We start from the raw sequence: 13,837 nt of genomic DNA on the forward strand, positions 1-13,837 counted from the left end.
GGCACTTGTTTGGGAACTTTTCTAGTTGCTGCTTGAACAGATTTTGTGTCCATTCCAGGTCCTGCTGCATCTTTGGGGGTTTAAGTACAGAACTCGACAGCTCTTCGTCCTCAATGTTGTCTGTACTGATAGGATAGAACGGTGCCTTAGATTGAGAGTTACTATTTTTATTGCATCACAACTAAGAAAGCGTGTCCTTACCTCGACCTCGACAATCAGTCTACCCAACTGGGGCAACTCTGTGAATATGAATATTTCTCTGGAAGATTTGGTATTAACCCCCTGTTCACAAATAAAATTTGTACTGTAAATATATCTAAAGAGAACTGAGATGTTATGGACTGTTGAAACAATAAAGTTTGGCAAAAATATCCCTTTGTTATGAATTTGCTTCTTGCTGTAAAGAAAAACAGGCTCCTTGCGACTACATTTTATTCAGGTTTTGAATACATGAATTGTTTATCTTTCTGGATCAAACACTTGATGTGTGCTCTAAATTCACTCTAAACATCTTTAAACTCAAAACATTCAGAATGTAACCGATAAGCTGGTGTGTATGAGCAGCTGATAAGCATTTGCTTTCAGATTCCTGTAAAGGCATCAAAGACTTTCGTCTGACAAGGCAGCTCAGAATCCTGGAAAACCGACTATAACGGTGCATATCACAATCCAACTACAAAACAAACAAAAACTCCTGCTACTTAGGCAGATGCAACGTTGCAGATCAACGCAAGCGTGTGTATATTTAGTTGATATAACCTCGAGTCTGGCAATCTTGTAAAGAGAAATTTCACCAAAGTTGACTCCTGATATTTATGTCAATTCAGATTAAAGTTTTTTTTGTCATTTCCACGATCGACACAAAGCTTAGCTCCGCAACGGTCCCAAGAGTCCCTTTTGGTGAAATTCCACTTTAAACCGTGATCCTCGGCACAGCTGGCTGTGCAGTTTACACCTTCTTGGCGCAGTCGGGGCAGTAAATTTGCTCTTCTTTGATGACGAAGCGCTTGTTGGCCAGTGAGAGGGAGCACTTCTTGCAGTTGAAGCAATACTCATGCCAGGCGTAGCCCTCATAGTTCACCACATTGGTGCCGTGGCCGAACCCTGCAAAGACAGACAGAAGGGCACCTATGAGTTTGTATCTACATTAGTATCCAGTGTTTTGATCCCGCTCTGAATATGGTGTTTATATCTAACTATCCAGGTTTTTCAGATTTTTTTTTTTTTTTTTTGGTGTGCTGTCGTGCTTTATTAGCCTTCATCTCAGCCACTATGACCTTAATCAGCATAGGATGTTCAGAAACCTTAATGAAGTGTTTACATGCAACAGCATCACAGTTTCTATCAGAGTCCTGACGGTTCCATATCCAGGGTACTGGTGAGAATGCAAACAGTCAAGACTCCTGCAGGTCCAAGAGCATCAAGACTATGTACAGAGATCTCTCTGGTGTACCATTTAACACAGAGCATAATACAAAAGCAGGGTCTTAGAACATGATATCAAAGCTCTTTTTAAAGCGGTGTTTTAAGAACTCGTTTAGGTCACTATGACAGTGTTCATGGCAACTTTTCACAAGATGATGTTCTAGGAGTATACTCCTATACTTCTATAGAAACATCATTCTGGATGGCGAAAAGATGGGATGAGGATTCAACCTCCCTGGCTCTTATCAGGAGTCTGTCAGTGGAAAGCCAGGCACACGTTTACTTCTACTGTCAGAAGTGCTGCGAAACATCCAGAGTAAGAAAGAAAGCGGCATTTCTCCTAATTTCCTCCTGCTCCTGTATTTACAGCAAATAATGTAATTGTGTCTTTCACTTTGTCAACATGAGAGCACATGTCGATGCTGACTGACCTGTGATTGGGTTCTTGCAGCCATTGCACTTCTTGGCCACGTCGGTCTTGTAGCAGTCCACGCAGTAAACGTTGTTCTCGTGGGAGGTGAAACGAGCTCCTGCCAGAGGTTTATGGCAGGTGTTGCACACAAAACACTCAGAGTGCCAGGGCTGGTCCTGGTAGCTGATCCCTCCGGAGGTGATGGCCTTGATGAAGAGGCAGAGAGACACGTTGATGGTGATGTCAAACACAACGAGGCTGAATAATGAATCACTCTAATGAATCCTGGGGTGAAGTCAGCCATGTTAGGCACAGCTTTAGACATCATGATGTAAGTATATGAGCTCCTCCGCCAGGCAATCAAATAAATCAAATAGTTGTATAATCCCGAAACATAGCTAATGACACAATGAGTTCTTGTACCTGCTTGCAGTGGAAGCATTTCTTGGCAAACTTCTTGTCATGGCAGGGAGCACAATAGATGTCATCCCCCTTGGTCAGAAAACTTTGTGTGCCGATTGGCTTCTTGCATTCAAAGCAGGTGAAGCATTCCTCGTGCCACACCTTGTTCTTGTACTCCACGTTCTGGGAACCTAAAACAATCACAGAACAAGAATATCGGTAGAAAATGAAAGTTAATGGGATTCATTTAAACTTTCGTTTCCCTGTGGAAAGTTTTCTGGAGTTCAGGCGAAAAGAAAGAAAGAAAACAAATATGAGCTTGTTTCACACTGCATCAAAGCTGTGCGGTGCTTTTAAATTGAGAACATAAAACCCAAGAGTTCATGCTTTGTGCAAACCCACCTGGCATCACCACCTTGTAGCAGGCCTGGCAACGGTTGCCATCCTCCCGGGAGCCACACTTGCCGCACATTATCTTGCCATCATCCCGAGCGCTGAACGGCTCGCCGGCCAGCGACTTGTAGCACTTGACACAGCGGAAGCAGTCCTCATGCCAGTAGCGGTTCTTATGGTGCAGCTCCTGAGCAAAGAGGCACGGTGTGAGTAGAGGGGCCTTCATGCAGATCCCACTAAAGTAGAGTTTGTTTGCACATCATGTGAACTGAGGCGCAGGGTCGGAACAAAAAGCAAGCTGAAGTGACCCAGGATGAGTTATAAGTTTTTAACATAACTCACCACAGGAACTAAACTTAAATGGTGAAAATGTGTTATTAAGTATTTAGTAGTAATAGTAGTAGCCAAATCTTTTAATATATTTAACAGCCTGTGACTGAGTGATGAGAGTATTTTGAAGTCTGAGGCTTGTTCTGGAACCAGACAGAAAGCCTAAAGCCTGAAAGCATACATAACTACAGATAGAAGTCATTTCTTTTAGCTTGACAGGAAGTCATTTTCCCTTTCATGGCACGTCATATCAGCTCATTATATTCTAAACTAGCTTGAAAAGAATATCTTTACAAAACACAGCTCTGTCTGTGGGAGTATTCTTTTCTTGATACTTGAGTCCCGTCCCTCTCCTCACTCACTCGTGCTTCTTCTGTCCCTCACACACACACACTGCATTTTCACCTTGGCGTCAGCACCAATGGGGCGCCGGCACTCTGCACAGGTGTTGGCACAGAGCTTATCGAAGCACTTGGTGCACACGTGCTTCTCGTCCTTCTTCACATACTTCTTCCCTTGCAGGTTGTCCCGGCAGTAGTAGCAGTCGAAGCGATCGGTCATGGTGGAGGTGACGTAACTCCTGGGACCTGAGAAAAACACAGGAGAGCGGTCACTGATGGAGTGCGTGTTCGTCCTTCCTGACGTGATGCTTCCATTTCAGCACCAGGTGGGGACAGTGTTGCATTTTCTAACACAGCCAAGACTCAACAAGCGGTGTAGGTCAATATGAGAATATACGAGTCCCGTTCTGCAATAACGAATACATTTTACTTCCACTACACATTCAGTCATAGTTGTCGCCTAAAATAAACAAGGATTAGGTCAGATAAAATCAGAAATTCAACACAAGTAACTATAAATTCTGCACACATAATAACCAGTGGGTAAGTGCGTTTAAAAGCATTCCAAACTGAGGACAGAAGTGTGAGGGAGATAAAACAGAAGCCCACAGATGTCAGTCCTTCAGACTTTATCAAGCTCTCTCTGGCAAGCTCAGGTCATATCTTTAGACCATTTCACCCACAACCTTTAAGCTCTCTTTCCTCTGGGCCACTCTCTTATCTGCATTTTGGATGGGCCGTTGTATTAGACTCTTATGTAAACAGCTCAGTTGCTTCTTCATCCTTTTGCATTCCTGAATTCCCATCACAGATCAGGTCCAGAGAGAGAGAAGTTTTCTGGAATAACAGCACGAATAGGGCGGACTGCTACATCACTTCATGGCTTCACTGTCCAAAGAGGCAGCTGAGCTTTAGCTAAATTTATTTATCCAGTGACACAAATATCATCTTAATCCATTCCGTCACAACAGAAGCAAAGGAGGAAACAATGGGAGGAGTGACATTTTGTCCGAGTAACCATAGGAACAAGTCAAATATTTACGAAAGGGGACTGTGGCTATTTAAGTGGGATGCGGTAAACAGCCATGTGAACAAGATGAGCCTCCCGGAGCGTGGTATGTGCCCCTGCTGTGTGTGGATGGATAAATGGGAGAAGGTTTGGAGCAAGAGAGCAATGTGCAGCTGTGCTTCAGGAGGAAAGAATGGGCTGAAGAGTGAGCACTGGCACACCCCACTCCAGTCCACTCACCAAGCAAAACCCACCCTGTCCAACACAATCAACCTTGTCAGATCACACACACAGCATCAGGGATCTATTTTAGAATTGGACTCTATTTAAAGAACACCGACCCTCCTTGGGGGGCGAATGTAGAGGGATGTAGAGTGATGACTGTTGGGACTATGCAGCTATTGTGGCTCCAGCTGAAACACGTCCAGTATTTTAATCTTTTCGTTGCAAACAGGGTGACAGCTGCTCCCTGTCAAACATTTATGTGATGTGGAATGCACTGACCCTCAGCTATGGGGGGGCAGGATTAAACAACTATGGTCTCTTTGGGGAAGAGTCCTCTGTAGTGAGAAAAGGTCACAGGGAGAGCAGTTTTAGAGATGAGTCAAAGAGTGGAAAGAGTGGATCAGAGACAGTCTGACCCAAACAGCACATCATATCATATCAACAGCAATGTTGAAACTCTCTGTTCCCTCCTCGGATAGTAACGCTCACAAAATCAGACGCCTTTGCATAATATCCTCAGTTGAAAAAATAGGCCGCACATCTCTATTATAAAGTGGCCTTTTTATAATGATATAATCACAAATTATTGGTTCAATTTTAATTCATTTGACTTCAGAAAAAAAATAGCCATCCATGCTCATAACTCATCTTTTTGAATAAACTTTTAGGCCTTCTTTGGTTAGATATGTTATAATAAAATAGTCACAAAATGTCATTGTGGAGTCACTCAACATGTTGGGATTGTCTTGCAAGTAGACAGGGGTTGTCACTGTTCTGTCAATGCATATGTATCACTGAGGCTAAGTCGCAGACAGAGCTTAATGATAGCTCAAACTACATTCTCCAAAAAGCTGAAATGACTATACTTAACTGAATAACTGAATCATCATCTCTCTAAAGCTGCTTAAACAAAAACTGAACTTTATCAATTTCTAGGGAAGGTAAGGAAGGTAAAATCTATTGCAGAACTGTTGGATTAGACAGGGCCACCAAAGAAACCCAAAACTGGGATTGTTACAGTAGAATTAGAGTAAACGTCATTTCATTCAAGGCTTTAAATAATTCTCCTCACCAATGCGAGAGGAAAATAGTAGATTTTAGACTCTGCCATTAAAATGAAGTTTTCAAATCAAAGAGCTTCATCTGAGGAATAACGCAGTGTCACGCATAGTTTTTGCAATAATCTGTGTCAGCGCTTCAATATTAATCAGTATCATGAAATCAATTCATGTCACAACCAATAACGAAGTCTAACGCCTACAGAGGAATTAAGATGTTAAAATGGTGCTTTGAAAAACTGCCACCATTCTTTTTTTTTTTTTTTTAAACGAAGATTGTCTGGACGTGTACCACTTCGACAAACTCTCAGAAAATTTCATTGCGTCAAAGATGATGGGATGAAACATGTATGTATGTCCTCAGGATGAACAAACTATTTATAATCCAATGGATTGTCCAAAAAATGGTCACAACAATTACTCACAAATGCCACAAATGCTTTTCGAATCCTCTGTACAAAGACCAATATGTTTAAAATATTTAGCATCCAATGTCATGCGCAGATTTTTATGTTACCTGAGTGTTTGTAGAAAGTCATGTTTCGGCTGAGAAGAGAAGGGCAAAGAGAAAGTCAGACCAGGGACCGTAACATCCAGAGGGTCAAACCCAGACAGCATGAGCATCATTTAGTTAAGGAGGCCTGTATATACCCCTCTGTAACCCCCTCACACGCCCACGAACCCACGTCCAAATCCATACTTCACCCCTCCAGTCCTTTTTAGGATATGCATTAGAGAATAGAGGATTAGGTGATGCGGGGAGGATAGATTAAGCGATACAGATTGGATTCTATCACAGTAACATCACATGTTAAAAAAAGAGAAAACACAGTCTGAAGGTTTTGCCCAGTGAGGATAACAGATACTCCCCCTGCTCCGCCGTGAAATGTTTCAGACTGTCCACAACATGAAAAGATGACTCATTGAATCACCTTGTGTCAGAAGGTTGAGTCATGAAAAAAGTTGGTATCAACTAAGATGAGTCGAGACAAAGTGCAGCAAACTATTCTGTGTCTTCATGGAAATATATACGAAAACTTAAATTAGACTTTCGAGAAGATCGTGAGTCTAGGGAGAAATTCTCGAATGATTTTTTCAGAGCTGCATTCTTGTAGCAGTCTCTCATCTTCCTGAAATTCTTTCCTCCAGAGATGATGTTTAACTCACATCTCATTCCTCACGAGAAAGCAAAAAGCTTCTGTTAGTACTGTTAAAATATTCTCCCTTTGTTTTTGGGTGTGAGTAAGAATTAGGTCGGGGTTAAACATCCAGCTGTGATGGTTAAGGTTAATAGTCCAATGTATGGGTCATCCAATTAGTGGATCCTGACAAATATAGAACAGAAAAACAAACAAAGAAAAGTGAGTACGTGTGTGTGTGTGTGTGTGTGTGTGTGTGTGTGTGTGTGTGTGTGTGTGTGTGTGTGTGTGAGAGACAGTGTGTTTGTTAAAAGGGCATCTGGCTGTAATTACAGATTTGATTTGGTCCATTACCAAAGAACACAACATCAACATTACGTTTGTCCCTCTTTTATAGTCTATCACCCAATTACTCTGAACCCACATAAAGATTAATTAGTGTGCAGGGAGGCGCCACAGCTCCCAGCCAACAGAAAACCTCCAGACAACATGATCTGCTCTGTGTTACAGCAGGTAATCTGTCATTCCTCATCTTTTTATTCACTGACATAATTCCATGCTGATACGTCGAGTTTCATATACTTTTATCTCCAAGAAGATACCACTCACCCTTCCTCTCTTCTCCAGTTGCAACTCTTTGTTTCCCCCTTGATGCATTTCTGTCCTGTTTGATCTTTTAAAGCCTTGATTTAATGTGGATTTTTAAAGCAAGAGCTGGGTTAAACACTCTGTGGGAAGACTGGTGCTGGAGAGGTTCACATTTTCCCATGATCTCACATCTGACAAATGGAATAATTAGGATTAGATTAAGATCAGATTTATTGTGATGCATACACACAAAATTTGTCCTCCGATTTTAACCCATCCAGGTTGGCAGCTGTTGACACACACATGCACATGCACACACACTCAGAGACAGAGCGGTGGAGCGTTGGGCAGCCGGGGAGCATGGGGGTACGGTGCCTTGCTCAAATCTTTTTGAGTGGTGAGGGTGGGAATCAAACTACCAACCTTCCAGTTATTGGACAACCGACTCTAACCACTGAGCCACGGCTCAGATGTTTGCATCTTACCAGCTTAACCTATATTGGAATCCTCTCGGAAATTCTTCCAAAATTCAGTTATAAAGAACCAATATGTCCATAAACTTATAGAACAATTAAACTTAAAATTTTCTACAGACACGGTTTTTAAAGAGTTTAAAACATGCTGTGTTTTTACATCATGTTAAAACAGTGTAAGCACCGTATAATGTTAAGTAATAAATAGGGGATTTAGGGCAATCTTTGGAAAATATATAAATATAACTCATATTAAAATGAGAAAATAATAAGATATGACATTGCCTGGAATTTTCTGCCTCTTTTAATAAAAAAATAAAAAAAATAAATTTCCAAATAAGTGGGGACACTTCATCAAATGTGAATAAAACATCTCGAAAACCAATATTTGATTCATAATAGAACACAGAAAACATAAAGCGTTGAAAGTGAGACATTTCACTGTGTCATGAACAGTGTTAGCTCATCTTGAAGTTAACAACAGTCAGTAAACATCTGGGAACTGAGGACACCAGTTGTTGGACCTTTGGAAGAGAAATGTTGTCCCATTCTCATCTGATGTACATTTCTAATTGCTCAACGGTCCTGGGTCTTCTTTTTCATATATTGCATTTCATGATACGTCAAATATTTTCAACTCAGGAAAGATCCGGACTGCAGGCAGGTCAGTCCAGCACCCAGACTCTTCCTCTAAGAAGCCATGCTGTTGCTGCACAGACGCAGTATGTGGTTAAGCAGTGACGTGCTGAAATATTTAAGGCCTTCCCTGAAAAAGACACCTGGATGGGAGCATATGTTGCTCTAAAGCCTGTATATACCCTTTTGCATCGATGATGCCTTTCCAGATGTGCAGGAGACCAGTTTCACAGACACTAATGCACCGCCATGCCATCAGAGATGCAGGCTTTTGAACTGAGAGCTGATAACAAACTCGATGGTCCCTCTATGGTCTTTATTCTGGGTGAATTGAACATTTAGATGTTTTAGATCACAGAACAGTTTTTCCCTTTGTTCATTTTAAATGAAATTTGGATCAGTAAAGACGGTGGTGTTTCTGGATCGTGCTCACATACGGATTCTTCTTTCCGTGACAGAGCTTTAAGCTGCATTTGTGAATGACATAGTGTTCACAGACAATGATTTCCAGAAGTGTTCATGGGCCCATGCGGTGATTTCCATAACGGGATCGTGTCTGTTTTTAATGCAGAGCTGCCTGAAGGCCCAAAGATCACAGATTTTCAGCCATGTTCCTTGCACACAGAGATGGCTCCAGACTCTCTGAATCTTTTGATGATATTATGCACTGTTGATTATGAAATATTCAAAGTCTACAATGAGGAACTTTATTCTGAAATTGCTCCACAATTTGTCGACAGATTGCTGAACTTCTGCCTATCTTCTGAGAGACTGTCTCTGTTTATACCAAACAATGTTACTGACCAGTTGCAAATAGCCTAATACGTGGCAACATGTTTCTCCAGCTGTTTCTTTTAAATACTGCTTACTTTTCCAGCCTTTTGTTGCCACTGTCCCAACGTTTGTGAAACATGTTGCTGCCATCAAATTCAATTCATCAAAGATGAGCTAATATTTTTTGTGAGAAACAGTCAAATGTTTCACTTTCCATGTTTTCTGAGTTCCACTGAGAATGAAAGATTGGAGCATTCTGTTTTTAGTTTACATTTAACAGAGAACTTTTTTTGGAATTGAGGTTGAACATTTCGTATAAACACTACATTTAAATGCCCAGAGATGACATCTACAACTGTCTCTTCGGTAGAGAAACTTCTTGTACTTTAGAAAATAATTACCACAAGCTGACCAGCCTACTTATTATTTAATAGAACGGTCCTGGGTCTTCTTTATGATTTTCAAACAAGAAAATCATGGTTGAACCTGAAGCTGGGGAAGTAACTGAATTGAGCCTTTTTTTAAGTTGATAAAAAAAGGAGCACAAAGGCTTTAAAGTGATACTTTCTTCTGATGGGAACAGACAGTATAGACTCTCACAGTGTGTGCGTGGTATTTTTTTTTTTAATTGAAGTTTCCTCAGAAACAGGATATCTTGCCTGTACTTCCTGAGGAGATTAGATCAAATCACTCAGGGTGATTGAAATAAACAGCCCTCCTCATTGTGCCGTTGCCAGTGGCAACAAAAGCCTTGTCTATGTGTCAGTAAGCTCATTTCTCAACCTGACCCCTTGCCCAGGACGTCCATGCGTCTCAGTAACCCTCCAAATCTGTTCAGTGGGCGGACAGACTGAGCAACATTATCTCTGGTGGGGGGAAGAGTGACTCACCATGCACACGCATAAACACCAGGCCACATGCTTCTTTACACACAAAGCTGTGTTACAACGCAGACATAAGGTCAAGATCTGGCTGCAAGACCCAGACACACTGAGCTTGAATATGTGTAGACAAAAGGCCACGAGGGGAACTCGGTGCAGAAACATTCCCAACCAAAGGGCGCCGCTTCAACACACACACATTCACTCATACACAATTCCCTCAAATTAAGCCCTCAGTAGGTCTGTGTGCACTTCAGCTCAAGTCATTCAAGTCTCCTAACACAGGAGAGTCAGTTCTTTCTGGTGAAGAGAAGATGTGCATGTCGGTTTCAGGGGTTTTCTCACTACTCAAAGGGATAAAAAGATACACTTTTCTGTTTTATTTGTAAAAACAATCAACAAGTAGAAGGGTATTACAGTCTTTATCCTCCCTTCTGCATACCAAAAGGTGGCACTTGTCTGCATAGTCATGTCTTCAGCCTGATGCTCTTCTCTGTATTGGCATCAGCCATCTTTTATGGAGTGGTCTGCTGGGAGAGCAGCATCTGACAGGAAGAGACTTGATAAACTGGTCAAGAAGGCCAGATCTGTCCTGGGATGCCCCCTCGAGTCAGTGGAGGTGGTAGGAGAGAGGGGGATGATGGCTAAGCTGTCATCCATGATGGAGAATGACTCCCACCCCATGCAGAGCTCCTTCAGCGACGGACTGCTTCACCCGAAGTGTGTGAAGGAGCGCTATCGCAGGTCCTTAATTCCTGCAGCTGTCAGACTTATGAACCAGCAGTGCTCCCAGTAGACCACACACTCACCAAGACTGAACAGTTTAACATTTTAATGTGCAATATATCAACCAAATATATATCCAACTGTGCAATTTAAAACACTGTATGTATATATGTCCTATATTGTTTATTGTTTAAGGGTTTATACTGTTATTTTAATTACTATTTTGTATTTTTATTTTTTTTATCTATTGCTGCTGCTTCAACATCAAAATATCCCGACTGTGGGACGAATAAAGGTATTCGTATTCGAACTTGGACAGATTGAATTTTCTATTAGAATTATTAAACAGCTTTATGCATTTCATACGGAAATACTGTATTTTTGCTCTACAGCAAAGCATAACATTATATAATTCCCTCGAGTTCCACCTCCTCAACAGTAAATTGTTGATTGATACATAATAATACTTTATATGACTCTGAAAGCGGCCATTTTATGTAGTTCAGTTTCACTGATCCGAGTGTTTTATGCAAGTAAAATATTTGGTTACTTCAGTTCTCACCCCTGAATAAAATCCTAATCCCGATGGTCTCACGTCTCTCCATAAATCTTTCTTTTTCTTTTTTTCCTTGCTCCACTTCAATTCACTAAATAATCATGCGCAGTTCAGCTTGTGTTCTTCTGTGGATGAAGGGAACAGAAGTACATCCTCACAGAGACACATTGCCTGCACTCAGCTCTGCTCGGCCCACGCAGGCAAACAAACATCATTGCCTATTTAGGAGTCCTGCGCTGTGCCGTAGAGAACACCAATGTATGCAGTTCATCAGCACCGCACCACACCCTCTGTCTCATGCTCCATTTGGAATACGGAAAAGAAAAGACGACACTGTGTCCTCAACAAAATCACGTCTCTGCTTGAATAAGCTGCTGCCACCAAAGCCCTGGTTGCCTCCGCTGTCCTGCTGCTGCTGGCCTGATGGAGACAAAACCTCACACAACAGCTTTAACCGAAGAGTGATGTAAATTACCCCTGAAATACCAGCTGTAAGGAATGAATATTTGATAACCTTGCCGCTGGATTTGAGCTGATTTTAACCCACATGATCCACACACTTAAGTATGAAAAGTGGTTTATAATTTGCTGCAAGAACCCCTTGTGAAAAAGTGGTTTTCTCAAACTGCAAGCGTTTCGTTACACAGTAAAGTACAAAGACTTTATGGGCTTTTGAGGATAATGAAGTCATGCTGGAGCCACAAGGAGGACCTGTGTGCCAGAAAAAGAACCATGATCTCCAGGTCCCTTTAGTGACATCATGCATTGGGCTTGGCAGCTGCTCAGACAAGAAGGGAGGAGATGTAGTGTTAACAGCTCGAAGCAACACATGTTAGCTTTGGGCTCTGCAGTTCATTATACAGACAAAAACTTTTATGCCAGACAGATATCAGAGAACATCATTTGGCCTACAAGACATACTCATATAAATGTGATGGCATCAGAGATAAAGCCCAATATCTGGACTTATAGTGTCTTTGAGGGCGGGCTGATCCAAAAAGGAGTTACAGTTAATATTCTTTCGTTATTATAATCTTACACGTGTGAGTGAAATTACAATGTAAAATGTAAATGTACTTTATTTATACAGCCCTTTACAGACAATCCTTACGATGTACCAAAGTGCTAAAAGAAGAAACGAACTTAGTAAGAAGTTCTTACTTTGAAGTACAAACTGTGACATGAAAGGCTCTCTCTCAAAGTGCAGATTTTTCTTCTTTCTTTTCTTTTTTTGTTCTCATGTGAAATTAAAATAGACGGCAGATGTAAAAAGACAAAAAAAAAAAAAGGCGCTCACTGACGACATCCCAAACTATTTCATACCATGAAACATAAACATGTGAACACATGAGGATCAAACTTTAGAGAAGTTGACCGGTGAGCCAAAGCGCATCACCTGTTGCCTAAAACGGTCAACTGAATTCCAAGAAACCGCGCGTATTTCCCCCACTTTTCCTCCTCCGTTACATAAATTGCATCGGTAATTTCCCTCTGATGAGAGAATAGCTGCAATTACGGAATTGACGTGACGATCTTTAAATGAACCAAGCAACGTTTTTGTGTCTTATTTTCTGATAAACATCATCTAAAATGAGCTGATAAATCGCTTGATAATCTTGGTAAAGCACAGCAGTAGCCTGGACTCACCTCTGCCAAGCGGAGAGTGTGCGTGCGTGTCCGGTGGGTTTGTCCGAGAGGTTAAAATGCGCGAACCCGGAGCAGCTTTAAAAGACAGAGCAGGGAGGAGGGGAGAAGGAGGAGGAGGGGGGGGGGGGGTAATAAATACAGGACGTGAGCCAAACCCCTGTAAGTGCTCATAAACAATGACCTCAACCAGGAATTTACAAGCTCTCTTGGGGAGTTCTCATTGGTCCTGTACTCCAGACAAACGGAATCTGCAGGAAAATGATCATAATATTCCTGCAACGAGCGCCGAGACTTAACAATTAACCTGTTTGTGCCGGACACAGGTCAGGTCTGCAGGGATCTGAAGAGACGTTGTGATTTACTCAGAGAACACTTTCTGGTCCTCATAGAAGATGGACCGATTTGTTTAACTTGTCACAATTTTGTCCCTCTTCAGTTCCAGCCTCCCTCGTCTCCTTCTTTGGTAACGAAAAGGGGGAATTATATCAACATGACTCATTCTGAGCTCCAAGTAAATGCACGCAGTCTGCAAATTTAACCCTCAAACCTAACTCAAAGAATAATAAACGTTGGGTTTAACGCTCAAAACATATTTCTGGTGTTAAAAAAAAAAAAAGAGGCCTTCTCTTGTTACATCAGCTGAGATTCAGCAAATAATGACCTCATCTTTTTGGGTAGATGAGATAAACATCCAAGTTTCTGCATTGTGAGACAAAAATGACAAGGCGAAGATTGCAAGGTTATATATAACCTGAACATGTAGCCATCCCATTACTGTAAACACACAGCAGCTTTGTTGGCATAATGAAGACACAATCATAA

The 13,837-nt window shown here is 41.6% G+C and overlaps 1 protein-coding gene across 2 annotated transcripts; it reads right to left on the bottom strand.

Moving 5' to 3' along the window:
• Window positions 1–418: 418 nt before the first annotated feature.
• Window positions 419–13,097, bottom strand: fhl1a (four and a half LIM domains 1a). Of its 2 annotated transcripts, none has more exons than XM_075481692.1 (6): window positions 13,016–13,097; window positions 3,368–3,549; window positions 2,642–2,819; window positions 2,261–2,430; window positions 1,857–2,043; window positions 419–1,104 (listed from the first exon to the last, which is right to left on the bottom strand). In XM_075481692.1, exons 2-6 carry the CDS (start codon window positions 3,521–3,523, stop codon window positions 950–952), a joined length of 846 nt encoding a protein of 281 aa, XP_075337807.1. In that variant the 5' UTR covers window positions 3,524–3,549; window positions 13,016–13,097; the 3' UTR covers window positions 419–949. The 2 variants fall into 2 exon arrangements, with proteins under 2 accessions (XP_075337807.1, XP_075337806.1); XM_075481691.1 differs by lacking the exon at window positions 13,016–13,097 and adding an exon at window positions 6,113–6,221.
• Window positions 13,098–13,837: the final 740 nt, after the last annotated feature.

This window comes from Odontesthes bonariensis, chromosome 13, assembly GCF_027942865.1.
Source record: "Odontesthes bonariensis isolate fOdoBon6 chromosome 13, fOdoBon6.hap1, whole genome shotgun sequence".
Classification (NCBI taxonomy): Eukaryota; Metazoa; Chordata; class Actinopteri; order Atheriniformes; family Atherinopsidae; genus Odontesthes; species Odontesthes bonariensis.

Excerpts from the sequence above, each read along its gene's own strand:
- fhl1a (XM_075481691.1), bottom strand. The coding sequence starts at position 6,134 with ATGACTTTCTACAAACACTCAG. Across the intron at positions 2,431-2,641 it reads CTACAAGGTGGTGATGCCAG|GTTCCCAGAACGTGGAGTAC; the intron begins GTGGGTTTGCAC and ends TGATTGTTTTAG. Across the intron at positions 2,044-2,260 it reads AATGCTTCCACTGCAAGCAG|GCCATCACCTCCGGAGGGAT; the intron begins GTACAAGAACTC and ends CTCTTCATCAAG.